General features: G+C 40.7%; 1 protein-coding gene across 4 annotated transcripts in view; it reads left to right on the plus strand.

Moving 5' to 3' along the window:
* The window catches only part of sntg1 (syntrophin, gamma 1), a 337,591-nt gene that overhangs the window by 312,175 nt on the left and 3,207 nt on the right, over positions 1-22,209 (plus strand). For 3 of the 4 annotated variants that reach the window (XM_078398536.1, XM_078398537.1, XM_078398540.1), the window contains 5 exons: positions 8,001-8,117; positions 10,206-10,277; positions 14,129-14,281; positions 16,639-16,731; positions 21,706-21,816. In XM_078398536.1, coding sequence (XP_078254662.1) covers positions 8,001-8,117; positions 10,206-10,277; positions 14,129-14,281; positions 16,639-16,731; positions 21,706-21,816 — 546 coding nt within the window. The remainder of the gene's footprint in view (positions 1-8,000; positions 8,118-10,205; positions 10,278-14,128; positions 14,282-16,638; positions 16,732-21,705; positions 21,817-22,209) is intronic. The other variant, XM_078398539.1, reaches the window with a different exon arrangement.

The following is a 22,209-nucleotide window of genomic DNA, read 5'->3' on the forward strand; positions in this document are numbered from 1 at the left end:
AAAGATTAGACTTATTTTCTCTGCAGGATAGTGACCTCATTGAGGAGAAACTTGGTAAATGTAAAGCTAATGGTCTTATGCACCGAAACTGGATAATTATCTGACTGAAAATGTGATCAAAGGTAATGGGGATAATTGTAGAACTCATTAGGTAGAGATAGCCAAGTGCATTGTGGTATACAATTGTCAATGTGCTGCTCTGACCAAGGAACCAAGCCAACTTTACAGGGTTGAATGAAGGAGATAATGGATTGGTGTGTTAGAGTTTGACTTCATTCACTGAGGGGATCAATGAAACGTTGTGTCAACTTTTCCCTTAGGTAATATTGCAAGTTGGTTGACATTCACAATAGACTGTAATGTACATGGCTGATGAAAATAATAAGATTGAGAAAGTGTAGCTCATCATTCTTGTAATTTTTTTTTCATCCATCAAGGTACTTTGACCGCCAACTGCTAAATGTAAATCATTGATCTCATTGATCTCTTTATGTTATAGCATCTTTATGTTATGTTATAGCATCTTTTCATTGCATTATAATATTGATATTTTGTCAGCATTTTTGCAAGGCCCATAATTTTTCCAGGTGTAAGCAGCCTGTGAATTTACAGCAGCACACGTTTATTACTGTGCTTTATACGATTCTAGGGAGAAAACAATTACAATTCTAAATCAAAGTATGTCTTTAAACAAGGATTTTGCACTGCAAACAGTTTTCAGCACTTAATTGTCCAAGCTTGAAACATAAAAAAGAAAATTATTAATAAAATGAGTGATATTTTTGGTTAAACCTCTCCTCTAATTAATATATCGTAATGAATATGGTAAGTTTATTTGAACTATATAGCTAGTGGAGGCTCTGGTTAAACAATAGCAAGCAGATATTTAACTGTACTTACATATTCTTTGTACCCTTCTATATCTCATTTACCTCTCCCCTGACGCTCAGTCTGAAGAAGGGTCTCGACCCAAAACGTCACCTATTCTTTCTCTCCTGAGATACCTTCTGTCCCATTGAGTCAAAATGTCCCAGCATTTTGTGTCTATCTTTCATTGTGAAAGTTGATTTCATCCGGAGGGAAATGGAACAACAAGAACTTCCCAATCTTTCATGTCACACTGGAAATCTGAATGAGCAAACTTTCTGGAATGAGCAAAGCAGCCAGAGAATTCGTCCACAGCTGCTGCCTGACCCTCCGCGTTCCTCCAGCACTTTGTGTTTTGCTCAAGATTACAGCATCTGCAGTCTCTTGTGTCTCCACTTCCTGGAATGAGTTATCATTTTGCATTTGGAATTTCAAAAGAGCAGACTTCTTCGACCAGGCACTTGTGCAAAATCATGTTTTAAAGCAGAGCAATGGATTTGGACCCTATTCTCAAGATCTCACAACCCCCATCTCCTAATAGCACCCAACCTCTCAAGACCCAGGCATCGACCTCAGATCCCCTATCTTGTTTTGTTTTATTTATTCATTGTTCAGAATTTAAATAACGCTCATTGATTTGCCCATTTCTAATATCCCCAGAGAAGATCGAGGAGAGCCACCTTATAAAACACACTGTTGTTGTTCTACTGATGAGACTCCTGCAATCATGTTCAGTTCAGTGGAGTTCAGTTTAATTTATTGTGATGAGTAGATTGTTTGGTTGGTAATATACTGTACTTACTTTATATAATCCTGGGTTGCACGGTGGTGCAGCAGTTGCTACTGTACAGCGCCAGAGACCCGGGTTCGATCCTGACTACGAATGCTTGATTGTACGGAGTTTATACGTTCTCTCCGTGACCTGCACGGGTTTTCTCTGGGATCTCCGGTTTCCTCCCACACTCCAAAGACATACCGGTTTGTTGGTTACCGAAGTGCCTGTTTCTCCGCTGTATCTCTCTAAACTAAACTAATCTACATTTGTAAATAAGTGCTTATGCTTATTTGTCCTGCTTTGTGTGAACAAAGCCGAGCTTGGCAATCATCTACATTGTCAGGGAGTTGCTGGTGTTGGAGCTGTACAGAATAGCTTGATGAGACATACAGTTTGCTCTGAGTTGCCGCTTTTCAGTATTACAGCAAGATGTTGTTTGATCCCACAATCTTTGCTGCAGGCATTGCTCTCAGCCATTTCTTGACATCACATAGAAATTGGTTGAAGCGTGACTTGTGTGATGGTGAGAATCTCAGCGAAGGACAAGATCAATCATCTACTTAGTAATTCTGGCCGAACATGGTTGCAAAGGTATCAGCTTCACCTTTAGCATTTACATCCCGAGCCCTGCCTCTGCTGGGAACAGGGATGTCCTTGGAGCCTCTCTTCCTGTTTACTGTTTCATTGTTCACCACCATTCAAGACAAGACGTGGCAGGATTCCAGAGCTTTGATTTGATCTGCAAACTGGAAGATCACTTCCACGTCCAGAGGAGGTTTACCAGAATGATCCCAGGAATGAGTAGGTTAGCATATGATGAGCATTTCACTAGAGGCTCTGGGCCTCTACTCGCTGGAGTTTAGAAGGATGAGGTGGGACATTGAAACATCAAATGGTGAAAGACTTGGTTAAAATGGATGTGGAGAGGATGTTTTCACTAGTGGGAGAGTCTAGGGATCAGAGGTCATAGCCTCCAAATAGAGGAACATTCCTTTGGGAGCGAGCTGTGAAGGAATTTCTTTGGTGGGGGAGCGGTGAATCTGAGGAATTAATTGCCACAGAAGTCTGTGGAGGCCAAGTCAGTAGATATTTTTCAGGCAGCGATAGATGGATTCTTTGTTGGTACAGGTGACTGGGGTTGAGGGGGAGAGTTAGATCAGCCATGATTGAATGGCAGAATAGACTTGATGGGCCAAATGGCCTAATTCTGCTCCTATCACTTATGAACTATACTCTCTCGGTTGTTTGCTGTTCTTGCTGATCAGCAAATGTGCACGTTTGTGTAGCAGTTTCACCAGGTTTAGCTGGGGGGGTTTTTGGTACGTTTTGTGCTGCTCCCAACATGCCTTTCTCGTTGAACCAGGGTTAATTTCCTGGCTTGATTGTATTGCGAGAGGGAGAGATATTGCAGGCGATAAGTTTGCAGACTTCTGGTGCAAACAGTCCATTGTGCCCCCTGCTGCCCAGTGCTCAGCTGCCAGATCTCTTGCATTTGGCACAGTTCAAGTGCAACGCCACACACTGGAAGATGTCCTTAGAGTGAACATAGAACATAGAATATCACAGCACAGAAATACGATGTCTGTGCCAAAATATGATGCCCAAATCTCCTCTGCCAACATGTGGTCCATTCCCTGCATATTCAAGTTCTTATCTAAAACCCTCGTAGACAACACTATCACATCTGCTTCCACCACTTCTGGAAGTGCATTCCAGGCACCCATCACTCACTGTGTAAAAAGAGTTATCTCATAAATCTCCTTTAAACGTTGCTCCTCTGACCTTAAAGCTATGCCCTCTATTCTTTGGCATTCCCACTCTGGGGAAAAAGGTTCTGACTCTCTACCCTATCTATGCCCCTTATAATTTATATTCTTCTATCAGGTCTCCTCTCAACCTCTGACATTCCAGAGAAAAAACATCCAAGTTTATCCAACCTTCTAGTTATCTTTGTGGATTCCTACACTTCTGACCTTTCTGTCCTGGGCCTCCTCCATTGCCAGAGTGAGGCCACATGTAAACTGGCGGAACAGCACCTCATATTTTGTTTGGGTAGCCGACAACCCAAAGGGATGCTCCAATTTAGTTAACTAACCGACAAATACCCCCTCCCACCCTCTCTTCCCTGTGCCCCACCTGCATGCACACCCATTTTTTCCTTTCAACTTCCCCCCTCCCCTTCCACCTCTGGGTGCACATTCTATGCCTCTTCTATCATTGCACATATTTTGTTTTTTCATCTCTGGCCTCTGTCTAACCATCTACCAGTCAAAACCCTCCCCTCACCTGTATCCACCTATCACTTGCCAGCTTTGTTGCACCCCCGCCTCTCTTCCACTATCCCCCCCCCCTGCTATGTACATTGTGAAGAAGGGTCCCAACCTGAAACGTCACCCATCCATGTTCTCCAGAGATGCTGTCCAACCCATTGAGTGAATCCAGCGCTTTGTGTCCTCTTTGGAAAAACAGCATCTACAGTTCCTTCTGTCTAAAAATTTGTGGGAATTGGTCTACGTAAGACTGAAATAAAAGATGGTCAAAAGGACAGGTGTGGTTTAGGCCCATACGGTACCCTTATTCTGGAGGAAATGAATGTTGAAGGGGAAGTTGTTCAACATGAGAAAAAGACAAAGTGCTGGGGTAAATCTGTGAGTTAGGCAGCAATTCTGAAGAAGATGGTGTATTTTGGGTCAGGACCCGTGTTCAGACTGATTACAGAATTGGGGAAAAATTGGAAGAAAGGTCGGGGCAGAACAGAATGAATCAGTCTGAAGAAGGGTCCCGACCTGAAACGTCATCCATCCACGTTCTCCAGGGATGCCACCTGACGCTCTGAGTTACTAGGCAATATATTGTGTCTTTTTTAATAGAAAAAACAGCATCTGCAGTTCCTTGTTTCTACATTGTTAAACATGAGGATGAATTCAGCCGGGTGAATGATAGGATTGGTAAAGGGGAATTGGTCAAAGAAGAAGCAGAGAGTCTTTAGTCTCTCTGAAGAGGGATAGAATTTGAGAGTGAATACTTATCAATGTTATGGATGAACCATGTGTAGAAAAGAACTGCAGATGCTTGTATATACCGAAGATAGACACAAAGTGCTGGAATAACTCAGAGGGTCGGGCAGCATCTCTGGAGAACAGAGATGCTGGAGAACTTCTCCAGAGATGCTGCCTGACCCGTCGAGTCATTCCAACACTTTGTGTCTATCTTATGGATAAACCATTTGGAATCAGAAAATTGAAAACTGTGAAAGTAGCAGAGAGCTTCAAAAGTACGCAGATGTAAATGAGAAAGGACTGGACCAGGAGAACAAGGATAGTCAAGGTAGGAAGAAATAGGTTTGGTGGAGCAAATTATTGCACCCATCAGACAACACCGCTTAATATGCATGCCTGATATTGAACAACTCTCGCATATTTTGTTGAGTTTTTGCTCAAATTGAGACATTCCAGGTTCACCAGGTTAATTCCTGGGGCTGACATATGATGAAAGAATGGATCGACTGGGCTTATATTCACTGGAATTTAGAAGGATGAGAGGGAATCTTATAGAAACATATAACATTCTTAAGGAATTTAGGCTAGATGCAGGAAACTGTTCCCCATGTTGGGGGAGTCCAGACCAGGGGTCACAGTTTAAGAATAAGGGGTAGACCATTTAGGACTGAGATGAGGAAAACCTTTTTCAGCCAGAGTTGTGAATCTGTGGTATTTTCTGCCACAGAAGGCATTAGAGGCCAATTCACTGGATGTATTAGGGTTAACGGAATCAAGGGATATGGGGAGAAAGCAGGAACAGGGTACTGATTCTGGATGATCAGCCACGATCATATTGAATGGCAGTGCTGGCTCGAAGGGCCGAATGGCCTACTCCTGCACCTATTTTCTGTTTCTGCTTCTATTCTGATCGAGTCATCCATGGTTGATAACATTTGATTTTTCTGTCAAGGAAATTTGTTTTTAAATTACTGAAATGTGCTCACAAAAATAAATGTTAAAAAACAGCTTTATAATTTATTTATTCCCTCATTTTGTATTCTCAACTGTCTTAATAAAGTGATATCAATTTTCTTGGCAGTTCATCTGCATGCATTAGTGTGAACCAGAAGCATCGCTCATGCTTGCTGTGAATAATGATTAATGTTTGGCGAAACCTCTGGTTAATTAATTTACCTTAATCCTAATTGGAACTTAAAGGGCTCGTCGAGTGGTAATTCAAATCAGGAATTAACTTGAACATTCCATGCTCGCCCCACCACCCACGCTGGCTTGAAAACACAGTGCATTCCAGAGTTGGATGTTCTTGTCTGTACTGCCTCATTTATGTGGAGCATTATCTTTCTTTGCCTCATCCGAACTCGTCCCATTTGCCCACACCTGACCCATATCACACTGATTTTTTTCCTATCCATGTACTTGTCCAAAAGTAGTTTAAGTGGCGGTATTGGACCTGCCTCAACTGCTTCATCTGATTGTGCCGTCCATTCCTCATATATTCTTGTATACCTCTATAAGATCACCCCTCAACCTCTTGCACTCCAAGGGATAAAATCCAAGCCTTCCCAATCTCTCCCTGTAGCTCAGGCCCTCGAATCCTGGCAACATTCTTGTAAACTCCTCTGCACTCTTTCCAACTTCACAACATTTTTCCTATGGCATTCGCCAGAGAGTTGTGAATCTGTGGAATTCTCTACCACAGAAGGCAGTGGAGGCCAATTTACTGGATGTTTTCAAGAGAGAGTTAGATTTACCTCTTAGAGCTAAAGGAATCAAATGGTATGGGGAAAAAGCAGGAACGGGGTAGTGATTTTAGATGATCAGCCATGATCATATTGAATGGCAGTGCTGGCTTAAAGGGCCGAATGGCCTTCTCATGCACCTATTTTTCTATGTTTTGTACATAATGAGGTCTTGAACTAAGTAGTGGTCAACTATGTTGTAAATTGATTCAGGTTCACCTAGTGTAGCAGATTATATGCCACTTTGTCATGCATGAGAAAGAGATATGTACCTATAGGTCTGGCTCAGTGTCAGGACATTGTGGCACTCATGGTTGGTGATGTGATGGTGGGCAAGAAATGTAAGATGAAATGCAAGTCTTCCAGCTGGAACTAATTACACCAGGATAAAGTAGACCTGGGATTATTTGGTCTGAGTTCCATTAGATAGTCTTGTTGATATCTGTGATGGATGTATCAAGTGAATGGTGCCTGATGCTGGAGATGTAGTTGGTGGGAGATGTAATCACTCACTTTGACCACATTATATAACTTATTGCACCATTGCATCCAAGACTTTAGGGGCATGATTTCTGGCTGGGCTCAACTCAGCTAGTTTAGTTTATTGCCACATGTACCGAGTACAGTAAAAAGCGTTTGTTGCCTACTACCAGTCTGCAGAAAGACAATACATGATTACAATCAAGCCATTTACAGTGTATAGATATATGATAAGGGAACAACATTTAGTGCAAAGTAAAGCCACCAAAGTCCAATCAAGAATAATCCGAGGGTCACCAAAGAGGTATATAGTAGTTCAGCACTACCCTGATTGTGGTAGGATGATTCAGTTGCCTGATATCAGCTATCTGATTCCACTGCCAGTGCAGTGTGTCGAGGGCACACGAGTCCCCTGGGGAACAATCAAATTTGCCTTCCTTTTTATCAGATACAATGAGGGTCCTAGTTCAACGTGAGAAGAGTTTGCTGCCTGCTTGCATTGTTGAACCATTCATGCCATTGTCCACAGGTTCCCAGCTTCTGCTGTGGAATGGCTGCCAGCACCTACTGCATCTACATTGCACCTACCATTAGGTAATGCAGGCTGAGTAACCATTGCAATTTATCTTGAAATGGTCCTAGCCATTCACAATATTAGGTGTCTGCAGAAAAATGTCCAGCGGAGTTAATGCTGGCAAACAAAGAGAAAGCACGATGTTGGCAAGCTGCCTACACGGGAACCTCACACATCACAGCTCGGTCTGGTTCCAAATTTGGCCTTCCCTTATTCCTGAACAAATCTGGTACCTTCTCTGCCTTGGAGGGGAACGGAGTGAATTAGGTCTTAAGATGTGTTTAAAGGATTTTTTTTGACAAAAAATGAATAGCATACAATATGAATGAAACACATCTTTACAAAACGTTTCTCTACCTTAAGGCAAAAAGAAAGACTATTCATCATGATGAATGGGGATAATCAACACCCTAAGGCCTTACATAAAATGATAAAGCAGAAGAATGGTTGTTGATTTGAAATGTTTTTCAGGTGAACCCTCCACTTTGCTCTATATATCATCTTAAGAGTGCCCTCGAGTTATTAATGTAACACTGGTCAATGATGTTGTCTTTTTTTGTCAGATAGTCTACATGGGCTGGGTTGAAGACCGGGACCCAGATTCGCTACAGGAAAAGCTATATACACCAAAGTATCTAGCCGTGAGAGGCGCTTGCTTATACACATTTGCAACACCTCCAGTAGGTTCAGTTTTAACTTAATCAGCATGCATTTTAAATTTTAATAGATAACTAAAAATGTGAGGAAAATATGTGTATTAATTTGATAAGATTTTACACCAATGGTTACAGTGAACTGAACATTAAAGCTGGCATTTTTCTATTTTTTATATTCTATTGCACTAACGGTGCTATAATATAGCCATTATAATGGTTTTGCAAAATACAGCAAAAGAATTCTGAGATTTGCAGTTGAAAATAGAATTAATCTGAGGCAAAGTAAAATTACATTTCTTTTTGGGCCTCCTGGCACCCAGCAAAAAATTCCACCCTCGACTTTCCAATCTGATATTAGTTAATGCTAAAAATTGAATTTTCCCGAAATGGCACCCATTATAATGCGATACTCAATATTCAGCACCATTGTGGTTTTCACACAAATGGTTTGTCTGAAAAATGATAGATGTTGTTTATATCAGTAAAAATACCAGTACTTCAAGCTAAATCAATGCTAGCTTTTATTTGAAGAGGGCTTGTATACAAAAACCGGGATGTAATGTTGGGGCTTTATAAGGAGCTGGTCAGGCCACATCTGGAATATTGTGAGCAATTTTGGGTGCCATATCTGAGGAAGGATGTGCTGGCTCTGGAGCAGGTCCAGAGGAGGTTTCAAGAATTATCCCAGAAATGAGTAGGCTAACCAATGATGAGAGTTGGTCAGCACTGAGCCTGTTCTCGCTGGAGTTTAGAAGAATGAGGGGGGACCTCATTGAAACATGCAGAATAGTGAAAGGTTTGGATAGAGTGGATGTGGGGAGGATGTTTCCATTAGTGGAAAAGTCTAGAACTAGAGGTCATAGCCTCAGAATTAAAGGACGTTCTTTTAGGAAGGAGACGAGGAGAAATTTCCTTAGACAGAGGATGGTGCATCTGTGGAATTCTTTGCCACAGAAGACTGTGGAGGCCAAGTCAGTGGATATTTTTAAGGCAGAGATAGATAGATTCTTGATTAGTGCAGGTGTCAGAGGTTATGGGGTGAAGGTAGGAGAATGGGGCTAGTAGGGAGAGATAGATCAGCCATGATTGAATGGCGGAGTAGACTTGATGGGCTGAATGGCCTAATTCTACCCCTGTTCCTTATGACCGTATAAGCAATTGTATGGACATCTTTTAAACATATCATTTAGTGGTAAGGAGTGTGGATCTAAAAGTTGGGCTGTCATATTAAATTCCAGAACAAGCAGCTTTTAATCAGTTTCCTCGGAAACCTTGCCACTTAAAGATCCAACACATACCTATTTTTTTAACCAGACTACAAAGACCTATATGGCCTTTGAAGTTACTGTTCACAATTACGCCTGAGCTGGGAAGAAACGGTCCTGGAATATGGAGCTACGTATTTTCAAACTTCTATACAGGCATTGTAGAAGTGAAAAGTGATACGGTCTGGCTCAATATGTTTTCCTGATCCATCGGCATCAGTTTCTCAATGCCAGACCAAAGACTGCTTCTCCACCGAGCTGCATTGGGCCAGACATTCCCACTTGTCAAAGGAGATCTTGCATTTTGTCAAGGACGCTCGGAGAATAGTCTTCGAGAAGGTTAGAATGAAGATAATGCCCTTGACTGCTATGTCCTTTTTTGTGGCTAAATCCTGAGTACGTGAAGCCTCCTGACCTTGAGTATGAAGACTGAATTTGAGGTTGTAATAAAGTACAGACCTCAATGAGTACAAAGAATGCAGGTTGCATATTGGCCTCCAAAATAGGATGGTTTGGGGTAAAACCGTAGGTAAAGTTAAATAAGAACTGCTGTTCTTCGAAATAATGAGATTTAAAATCATGCTGTTGAGTTATCCTGGGCATTGCATTAGTGTTGCCATCATTTATGGACATTTTGAGAAAATTCTGGAGGAAAAGCGGGCATCAAATGGTCTGACAGTCACTCAGAGGCCTGGAAATGAGTACAATTTTGTTGTACAGTAGCTGGAGATTGTTTTCATTGGCACAGCCGTGCAAGGGACATTCTAAGCCATGTTGTTCACATGCAGCCTTAAAGTTAAATACTGCTATCCAAATGCTTAAGCATGTAAATAATTTCTTTCCTCAGGTGACGACGTGGGATTGGACGAAAGCTGTGAAAAGCTACACAGTTTATGAAATAATGTGCAAAATCCTTAAGGTATGAATGAGTAAGCAGATTCTATTAGTATCTGCAGAACTAGACCAAAGCGTTTTCTAATGCTCTACCAACAACTATTATTTTGAAACCTGCAGATAAGGAAGGGATACATTTCAGTGAATTGCCATTGAGGTATGTCAGTGGTTCTTTGAAGTTTTTCCAAAGCTTTTTATCTAATAGGTTAAAAGATTTAAAGTTTTCTTCACTATTGTATGTTGAGGTTGACTATTTGAGGCTATTAAGGCAAAGGTGTAACTACTAATATTAAGTAAAGCAAAAAATAAACCTTTGAAGTGCAGACGCTGGTTGAAACCGAAGACAGACACAAACAACTGGAGTTTTTCAGTGGGTCAGACAGCATCTCTGGAGAAAAGGAATAGGAGTAGGAATAGGTGACATTTCAGGTCAACACTGTCTAAAGAAGGGTCATAACCCGAAATATCACCTATCCCTTTTCACCAGAGATGCTGGCTGACCCACTGAGTTAATCCAGCTTTTTGTGTCTAAAAAATAAAGCTATTTAACATTTGCTGTGATTTTTTACAAGGAAAATGCAAACCCTTGCTTCGGGGGTCTCTGGTCAGCAGAAAATGTATCAATGGTCAGCCCATCTAATACGCAATTTTATAATTTTTTCCCTGGTGTTCAATTTAAATCTCTCATGATTTTGTCAAAAGACTAAATGAAAGTAAATCATTGACATAAGACAAAGTTATGTTCACATTATTTTTTGAAAAAACCTCACGTCAGAATCAAACTTTTCTAAAGTGATTTTCATCGATTGTTGAACGCAGAGCATTTTGTAAAATGTGGAGTTTCTGCAGGAATTCAGAGTTTGAAACATTTTGTTTTTAGATTGTTTTGATACCCTCTGGAGGAAGGGAATGTGTTAAAGCTGCTCTTCAATGTTAGCATAGTTTCATCAGCTGGACTGGCTGAAATTAATTGTCTTCTGTTGATTAAATTATTTGTCGCTTTGTTATATATTCATTTAATTTTTTTAAATTATCAGCAACTGATTAATCACATTATGAAGTATTAGGAATAACTTGTTCATAGATCTGAGTGCCTTTGAGTGACAAAGTTGTAGAGTTGCTACCTTATAGTGTCTGGGTTCGATCCTGACTATAGGTGCTGCCTGTATGGAGTTTGTACATTCTCCCTGTGACCACATGTATTTTTCCCAGGTGCTCTGGCCTCCTCCCACATCACAAAAGACCTAAAGGCTTGTAGGTTAATTGGCTTTGGTAAAGATTGTAAATTGTTCCTAGTGTGTAGGATAGTGCTAGTGTACGGGGATCGTTGGTCAGCACAGACTTGGTGGTACTCTGTTTCTATGCTGTATCCCTCAACTAAACTAAACAACTACAAATGGGAGAGGATAATTCTTCTTAGCCACCCCCCCCCCTCCCCCCCTGGTCATGGCTGACCATGGGTGATGCATCCTAGTTGGCTGCTTGCTCCACACCTCGGCTAGAGCAGCGTCGCTTGTAGCTGAAGAGACCAATGCGGGAGTGACAGTCTCTGTCGCAAAGGTCACATTTGTGTGTGGTCTCTGGTTTGTTGAAGTTGCTGCGCTCCTTTCTGCGTGCCCGCTTGTCTGCCAATGCGTTCATCAGTTTCTCTTCCCTCGTTTTGAGATGTTGGTTCAGGGTACCTCTCCACCTTGTACGGTCAGCTGCAAGGCTCTCCCAGGACTATACATCGATGTCTAGTGCCTTCAAATCTCTCTTGCAGACATCCTTATAACGTAACTGGGGGTGGCCGATGGTTCCCCTCCCAGATGTCAGCTCTCCATAGAGGATGTCTTTTGGGATACGGCCATCCTCCATGCCGTGGACATGGCCCCGCCACCGCAGCCTGCACTGCCGGAGTAGAGTGTACATACTCGGAAGGCCAGCATGAGACAGAATCTTGGCGTTGGACACTCTGTCTTGCCATGATATATCCAGGATACGGCAGATGCTTCTAAGGTGGAAGGTGTTGAATCTTCTCTCCAGTCTGGCATATGTAGTCCATGTCTCACTGCCGTACAGCAGCGTGCTGTTGACACAGGCGTTGTCGACTGCTATCTTTGTCTTCACTGTCAGCTTTGGGAGTGGATAAGATTAATAAATAAGAGATATTGGGGATATACTTTTTTGTTGAGAAAAAAAACACAGACGTAAAAGTTCAATCGAATATGTTGACCCTATTACCTCTATAGGGTATCAACTGTCATGTCGAACAAAAGACTCTAAACCAAGGTTTAGTACAACTTAATCTTTATTAACACTCGAGTAACTTAAACATGCATGCAAACAATTGACTTCTAATAACTTCTCATTTATTTTACTATTTCAACATCACTTCTGAAACTAAATCACAAAACTCATGACTTGGAGTCAGATATTACCCGTATGAATGAATTGGCCAGATTGACTGTTGGTAGGGGGTAGTCTTCTCTAAGCTTCAAACTCAGGTCCCTTCTTCTTGCCGTGGTTGTTCTCTCGTTGTCGCCCCCGATGTCTCGGACAGCCCTTATTTTATACTAATTTTCCTTCAATGTTCGAAAGGAGGCCTATGTTCTAACCCAAGGCTCTCATGACTTAAAGTCAATCATTTCAAGTTGTCACTCCTCCAAGGGCTGAATAAACAAAAACACATCTTCATTCTTTATCAGGCTAGAATTCTTAATTGCATTGCCTGTTCATATCTCTTTCTCATTATAGGGTTATTTTGCAATATGTCCTTTCCAGGCACCTTATCTTCTCAAGGACGTACTGCCTAGCTGTGAAGTTACCTTCAGCTGTGCTCCCACCAGATATCAATGACGTGACCATTTTCACTGCGCTCCTTTTCGCTCTGTCTTTCTCTAGCTAATAACATTCTCCCAAAGCCTATACTTGACACTTGACATCCAGTCCCAGGCTAACAAAAGACTCAAAGACACTCACAAAATAGTGCAATTTTTTCCTGCATATTTTGTAAATCTGATCACTACATGTGCTTGGAATCCCTCCGTACCAGAACCCCATTTCTAGAATCTCTGTCTAAATACTCCATACATATGATGGGGAAATCCTAACTGTGGCCTTGGTATAATTTTATTGGAGTTTAATATGACAGCTCAACTTTTGGATCCAAACACCTTATCATTAGATGATATATTTAAAAGATGTCCATGCAATTGGTAATTTTGAAGTACTGATATTTTTTGCTAATCTTCCAATGTGCAAAGTTAAAGTAAAATTTTCAGCGATGAAAACTTTAAATATTTTGCTTTAAAGAAAAGAGAATAATACAGACCATCTTTCATCATGATAATACAATGTGCAAACAACAGTTTCATTTTATAGTTTCGTTTCGTTTTTAGCTTAGAGATACAATGTGGAAACAGGCCCTTCTGCCCACCAGGTCCGCACTGACCACGATCCCCGCACATTAACACTATCCTACACACACTCGGGACAATTTTACATTTATACCAAGCCAATTAACCTACAATCTTGTATGCCTTTGGAGTGTGGGAGGAAACCAAAGAACTCAGAGAAATCCCACGTGGTCACGGGGAGAACGTACAAACTCCATACAGACAGCACCTGTAGTCGGGATTGAACCTGGGTCTATCTCTGCACCACCATGTGCCCACAAAGTTCAATGTTTTCAGAATGGATGGATAGGGTTCTTTCCAACCTTAATCAACATTTGATTGTTAATTTGCCAACACAGCAATATTTGTATAAAAATATCTTTTAGTCCCCACTTGTTGTACCTACAATATATGTACAGTATATAAACCATTAATGTGAGTGTTAGGTGAAAATATTAAATGATGTATGCCAGATTACATAACTTCAGGTTTTCATCAGGACAGTGATCTGTGGGATCGGCGAAAGCACTGTTTTAGTGTTCAGACAGAAACTGGAGAGGACCTTGTCTTCAGCGTGGAATTAGAATATGAACTCATTCTCTGGGAAAAGGCCTTTCAGACAGCAACTTTCTTGGAGGTGGAACGAATACAGGTACAGTGGATGTCAAGTTATAAATAAATGAAAGTCCAGTTTGGCAAATATTAAATAAATAATGCAATCCCAGGATTTCATACAAATTCAGCAGCAGCTAGAGATGCAGAATAATCCCATCCAGCTGGCAAGCTGTTCAGGCTCTCTGCCTTTGCCTGATGTTCTTCAGACAATGGAAATGGTTCTATGTGCAAGACTTTATGCATTGATGAAACACTAATCATGCCAATAAAAGGTTGAAATAAACTGAGAAGCTCCTTCTCCCACCCCTTCCTTCCCTTGGGTCCTACCTGGGCTCTAACACATTTCAGAACTACCAAACGCTTGAAGCATTTTCGCACGGATGAAAGATTATTTCCCACCCCTGTAATGACCTGTGTCAGCTATAGGCTTGGATAGAGTGGATGTGGACAGGATGTTTCCACTAGTGGGAGAGTCTAGGACTAGAGGTCATTGAATTAAAGGACGCTTTTAGGAAGGAGATGAGGAGGAGTTTGTTTAGTCAGAGGGTGGTGAATCTGTGGAATTCTTTGCCACAGAAGGCTGTGGAGGCAAGGTCAGTTGATATATTTAAGGCAAAGATAGATAGATACTTGACTAGGGTGTCAGAGGTTATGGCGAGAAGGCAGGAGAATGGGGTTAGGAGAGAGAGATAGATCAGCCATGATTGAAAGCGGAGTAGACTTGATGGGTCGAATGGCCTAATTCTACTCCTATCACTTATGATCTAATGGTCTTCTCTGCTTAATTATTCTAGAATACAGGCTGCATAAGCAAATTGGAATTAACTCATTGGTAGCTTTAAGAAATAGATTGGATAATGTTTGGAGGGAAAATATTTACAACGCTATGGAGATAGAGCAGGAAAACAGAATTAACCAACTAACACTTCAAAGTTGGCTCGGCCATCGAATGACCTGTTTCTGGTCCGTAAATACTATGAATACTGTATGAAAGAGGAGTTTAAACATCTAAGTAAAACTACTTTTATTGATGTATGGCAGAGAAGTTGGCAACTTCTAGCAAAAGTATAGGAGAGCTGCCGGAGTGACTCAAAGGGCCAGACTGTATCTGTAGAGGGAATGGGATTGTCGACATTTCAGGCCAAACCTTTCATCTAGACACAAAGGACTAGTCTCTAAGGACTTTGATGTACTTCAACATATTTGAAAGCTGTGATCACTTTCAGAATAAATGAGTCAAGCAAATCATACTGTCATGCCGATAAGTTACTATAATTTTTCATGAATAATTATCCCTTCTGGATGTCTCTTTCTAATGAATAAAGCTATGTCAAACTAAAGTGCAGAAAATGTAAAACAAAAAAACATCTCATTAATATATAGAGCGTTTTTTAAAATAATGTCTGGTTTATTTTGTGTTTTTGTTTTCCTCTGTGGCATGTCTGCCTTCTCCATTCCATTATTTTACTTCCTTTATATCAGGGGCCAATGGAAAGGGATATTAAGGTAGGTTAGAAAATGGAACAGGTAAAGCTAGTTGATTCCTTGAAATTGGAAGATTGGTGAAGGAATCAGAGGGTTCAAACCATTGAAAGGATATTCATGCAGAGTGATAAATGCTTGGAATAGATTATCAGGCAACTGAACCATCCTACCAACAACTAGAGAGCAGTTCTGAACTACTATCTACCTCAGTGGAGACCCTCGGACTGTCTTTGATCAGACTTTACTGGCTTTATCTTGCACTAAATATTATTCATGATATTCCCTTCTTCATGGATCTTCACAGTGTGGATGGCTCTATTATAACAATGTATTGTCTTTCTGCTAACTAGATAGCATGCAACAAAAGCTTTTCACTGTACCTTGCTACATACGACAATAAACTAACGATTAAACTAATGCTTAATGGCAAATGGAGCAGTGGAAGTGAGTAACATGGATATATTAGGGCAGCACAGTAGTGTAGCGGTAGAGTTGCTGCCTTACAGCGTTAAAGATCTGGGTTCGATCCTGACCTTCGGCGCTGTCTGTATGGAGTTTGTACGTTCTCCCTGTGGCTGTGTGGGTTTTCCCCAGGTGCTCCAGTTTCCTTCCGCATTCCAAAGATATGCAGGTTTGTAGGTTAATTGGCCTCTGAAAATTTTCCCTAGTGTGTAGGATAGAACTAGTGTATGGGTGATTGTTGGTCGGTGTGGGGTGGGCTGAAGGGCCTGTTTCCATGCTTTATCTCTAAATTTTAGGTGAATTTAGAATGACCAAATGTCTTATGAAATATTTATTTGTTAGAGTGTGTGGTATGTACTTTGTTTTCTGAAAAGAGTTAATTGTCATCAGTTTTTTGGGGGGACGTGGAGAATTGCGTGTGCAATATTTTGTTTTCTACTCTTTCAGTGTAAGACCTATGCCTGTGTACTTGAGAGTCACCTCATGGGACTGACAATAGACTTCAACTTGGGTTTTGTGTGCTTTGATGCTGCATCAAAGGTAAGATGAGTCAAAGTTTACATTTCCATTCATGTGAATTTTGTTCAAAATTATCACAAAGTTTATTCTGCTCAATATTCAGAACAGCAGGTTTAATTGAATTTGCAATGCTACATCATAACACTCTCAAAACATTGTAAAGAAAGTTTTCTTTATAGAAAATCCTTAATGAGGTTACTGTATGCAAACTAACTTTTAATCAATGTTCCGTGGTGTAAAAAACTGTAATATATTTGTATTTTTAAATATATTTCTTACTGGGGTCTTTGCGAGAGAAACTCACATTCTTTGTATTTAACTAAACTTTGTGAAGTTAGTTGAAATGCTAACTGCATGATAATTAATACAGTAAGAGAATCAACATTAAGAATGAATGGAAATGGAAATGTCTCATTATTGATCATTTATTTATAAAATGTATTTATAAAATGTATTTATTTATAAAATTTATAACATTTGTTTATAACATTTCATATTTGAATTAGTACATCAATCAATTTCTATTCATACAAAATGTAAATGTACTTGTAATGCTTATGAATTTATACAAATAACTCACTGTACAAAGAGTTACATGTGTGTTTTAAAGAAATGTGTGGCCTAAAGATTGTGGTTTTGATTAGTTTAGTTTAGTTTAGTTTAGTTTAGTTAGAATAGAATAGTAGAATAGTTCCTTTATTGTCATTGTAACATGAGCCATGTACAACGAAATTGTAAAATGTCAGCCAGTCAGTGCACCATTCAAACATTTCTAAAAGCTAACGATACATACAAGGTAAAATATTTTAAAAAAGATAAACAACTAGTTCAGTTTAGTTTAGTTTAGAGATACAGCGTGGAAATAGGGCCTTCGGCTCACCAAGTCCGCGCCGACCAGTGATCCCCGCACATTAACACCATCATACACACTGGGGACAATTTACAATTTTACCGAAGCCAATTAGCCGACAAATCTAAACATCTTTGGAGTGTGGGAGGAAACCGGAGCTCCTGGAGAAAACTCACACAGGTCATGGGAAGAATGTACAAACTACATACACACAGCACCCATTGTCAGGATCGAACTCAGGTCTCTGACACTGTAAGGCAGCAACTCTACCGATGTGCCGTCCTTAGCTGAACTCGATTATTAATTTGTTCCAACTTTACACTGTGGATACGGATGCTCTGTAGGTGTGGCCTTCTTCCATTATATGTAGAGTATATGCACCTTCAGTTATGTTGGCCATATTGGTCAGTTTCCAAAGTCATTATGGCAGTCGCTAACTGTTCAAGGACTGAGTGCAGTGGTATTGACTGCCTGACTCATTTCTCTCTGAAGTTCCTGAGTCTCATTTTACTGAAGCTTCCATTTCGCGGTGACAAAGAATCTTTCACTCTTTAGTTTTATCCTGGCAAATATTGGTCATTGCAAATGCTTGATTGTTGTACCTCCCTTGGTGTTTCTAGACATCACTCTCCAATGCATAGAAACAAATTTACAAACCTGTCTCAAGGATTTGGTGAGAATAATATTCAATGTATCTATTGATAAGCTGCCGGATAAAGGTTACTATATGAAAGAAGGATATTGGATCGTGTTAAAGTACAGAACGTAGAAGGGCAATACGTTAGTTATTTTCAGTGTTGCTGCAAGGGTATGTCAGGGGTGACTGATAACCATCAGGACGTTGCTATTCGTGTTAGTGACAAATGAAAACACTTTAAAAAATGCAAGTTTGCATTTGATACAAATCTAAGAAGAAAAGTGATCTGTGGGATGGATGCCATGAGTTAAAGGTGAAGTGGAAGGTGGAACATGATGTGAAGTATATGCAAAGCTATGTATTTTGATGGGGGAAGAAACGTCAAATGAGAAATTGGAAAATATCAGTGCAAAAAAGAATTGTGAAATGCAGAAACTAAACATACACATACAGCAAGCAATTAGGAAAGGGAATAGTGTTTTGATATTTATTGCCGGGGTGGGGGGAGGGGGGAGGGGGGAGAGGTGAAAGGACCTTTTGAGATGTACAGAGTTTTGTGAGATCTCAAGATGGATATATTTACCTTGGATTTATAGTAGTATACAGATTGAATCTGGGATGAGGAGAAATGGAAATAAGTTGGCCTCCGCTCACTGGAGTTCAGGAGAATACGTGGTGATCTCACAGGGACAGAATTTGAGAAACTTCTACAGGGTTGATGCAGATTTCATTTTCCCTCAAAATGAAGTGTTGGATTGGAGGCCTTTGCCACACAATAAAGAGTCAGCCATTTATGACTGAGATAAGGAGCATTTTCCTTCTCAAAGGGTTGCATAACTTTGAAATCCTCCTCTATCTCAACATATGGTAGGAGTTCTGCTTGAGTATATCTCAGACAAACATCAATACATTTTGGGATAATTGGGTGACAAGGGAGGTTATGGGGATGTGGCAGTGAGATTGATGAGGCACATTCAGCCATCTTAATGAATGGCCAAAGTGGCTGGAATTCCCATCAGGCACTTCTCACTCTGTTTTTTGTGTCATTTCTGTTCTTACATCCAATATATCATTAGAAAGAACTTGTATTTTAGTTTAGTTTAGTTTAGAGATACAGAGCGGAAACAGGCCCTTCAGCACACCAAGTCCGCACCGACCAACGATCCCCGAAATCTAAGACTATCCTACACACACTAGGGATAATTTACACTTATACCAAGCCAATTATCCTACAAACCTGTACGTCTTTGGAGTGTGGGAGGAAACCGAAGATCTCGGAGAATACCCACGTGGTCACGGGGAGAACGTGCAAACTCTGTACAGACAGCACCCGTGGTCAGGAATTAACCCTGGTCTCTGGCGCTGCAGGCACTGTAAGGCAGCAACTCTACCGCTGTGCCACCAGGTCACATTGCACTATCTTTTTGACATCTTCAGAGTCTTCTAAGTTGCAAGTTAATTTTGGAACTATAATCATTCTTGCAGATTAGGCAAATAACATAGCCAATTTCAAATAGCTAAATTCAACAAAGAAATAGTGAAAGACTCAGCAATTTGTTTTCTTTTAAGAAGGATGTACAAACGAGGGTAAGGCATTCTGTGAACCTCATATCCCTCCAGTCGTTCCTCGAGTCATTCAACTGAACTATTCACCATTCAGTCAGGTGTATCCTCAATGGATTACCCCCTGTAAATGACAGCTCCTCTCATCCCACTTACTACCACCATATTTCAGTTTTGGATGGCATGGTGGCACAGCAGTAGATTTGCTGCCTTACAGCGCTTGTAGAGCCAGAGACCCAGGTTCGATCCCGACTACAGGTGTTGTTTGTACGGAGTTTGTACGTTCTCCCAGCGATCTTTGGTTTCCTCCCGCACTCCAAAGACGTACAGGTTTGTAGGATAATTGGCTTGGTATAAGTGTAAATTGCCCTTAGTGTGTTTAGGATAGTGTTAATGTGTGAGGATCGCTGGTCAGTATGGACTTGGTGGGCCGAAGGGCCTGTCTCCGCGCTGTATCTCTAAACTAAAGTAAGCTAAACTAACGACAAAGTGATCAAATAATAAGGTGCAGTTTGACCACAGAATCCTTTGAGGCAGGGTCAAGAATTTTACTGATAAGCCACAATGACTTACCTGACCTGATAGTTCAACCTGACCTGACAGGACAACAAATGGCTAAATCCATGCTAATTACTGGGCAGATCATTCCAGAGTCATGAAATACATTTATTGCTTTTAGTGAAGTGTATAAATATGCAAATTTCCAGTACTTTCAGAAAATGTATTTGCATATTGCTTCTTCAAGCCACAGATATGTTACCACGTGACTTCTTAGAATGACCAAATTAATTCTGTCCTGAATTAGCTGCAATTAACACTCAATTTTAATTTCCCATCAGTGGACTAGTTTATAATTCAGTTGCTGACATTTTCTGAAAAGTGACTGTTGAGGTTGAACATAGCTCCCCCCTCACATCCTGGTGTAAAGGAGACAGAACCAATTCATGAACTATCAAATATCCCTGTCAGTGAGCATGACGGGAAAAAAAGTCACATTTTGCTGAGTTGTGACAAACAGAAAATTCAATTAATGGGAGATTCATTTTTCCACCAAAAAGCGAGTTCGGTATTCCGACTGAGCATGCGCAGGTCATAGGTCGCGGGGGCATAGCATTGTGGCTAGCTCCTCTGCTGCGTGTAAGATCTGCGTCACTCCTCCACACTCTTCCCCGGCCCCGTCTCCCTCTAACGCAGCGAAATAAGAACAAACACAAGTGTAGTTGTTGTTGTTCAGAAGCCCCGGGGTGAGCGGCGGCGGCGGCGAGGAGGGAAGTTTCCTTCAGTTTGTTGTTTGCGAGAGGGCGCTGCGATCTCTGGCCTTGTCCCGACTCTGGGTCAGTGATGATCCGCTCTCTGGTGAACCTTCGACGGCAGCTTCTGCCTCCAGTCTCCACCGCCGCCGCCGCCGCAGTTCCACGGGTCCGGGACAAGTTAAATAGTTAGGGAGAGTTGAGGGGGACTCGCCGCATAAAGCAAAAAAACCTACAAAATCATGGTAGATTTTACTAATTAACCATATATACACCAATTGAACAGTTTTGAAAACATTATTTTCTTACCTATACGGAGAAAAACTGGAAAAAAACGGATGAAACGAAGATTTGTTTACATGGAGCAGAGGAGCTGGCGACAATTTTTTGCCCCATCGACCTATGACCTGCGCATGCTCAGTTGGAATACCCAACTCGCTTATTGAATACAGATCAGTAAGCCAGTAACTTAACCTGTCAAATCAAAATCTGGGAAATAATTAAGTGAAGAGAGCGAGGAAGATAATAACAGTGATTTCACTTGACGGTCCTACCTTTTAAGCTAAACTCATTGTAATGTTTCGCATGTTGATCAGCTATTCTGTGAGGAATAAAATTGTGATGTGTTATGAAAGAGAATGCTGACACACTGTCTCACAAGAATTTCTTTGACCATTTACCATGTACTTTTGCAGGCTGTTATCTGGAGATACAAATTTTCACAGCTGAAAGGTTCTTCAGATGATGGCAAAAGCAAGATTAAGTTTTTATTCCAAAGCAATGATACTAAACAAATTGAAGCAAAGGTAATGTAGTCCGAGTCAGTTGTTGCATTAGACAAATTCACGTTTGCAATATTTTAAAAAAATAATTGTGGTGCATATACATTTTTTGTGGGACTGGAATATTTCCATGAAATTGAAATTGAGAATAATTCTCCTCTTCATTCAACAGATTAAAATTATAGGTGAGTCAATAAACTCTCCCTGGAGAGTATTCACCTGAAAAGCACACTTGTTATTCAATTAGTTACATAGTCATCTTGTAGAGAAATGATTACTGTGCCTGCATTTTAAATTGGAGAATAGGCTACTGAGGTCCCCGTAGGTCATGTAACACAGATTCCACATGTACTGTTAATCTAAAATCTCTTCACACTGACTTCCAGAGAACAGACCATTGACTTGCAGTACAAATTG

The sequence above is a fragment of the Rhinoraja longicauda genome, chromosome 4 (genome assembly GCF_053455715.1).
Source record: "Rhinoraja longicauda isolate Sanriku21f chromosome 4, sRhiLon1.1, whole genome shotgun sequence".
In the NCBI taxonomy this organism is placed as follows: Eukaryota; Metazoa; Chordata; class Chondrichthyes; order Rajiformes; family Arhynchobatidae; genus Rhinoraja; species Rhinoraja longicauda.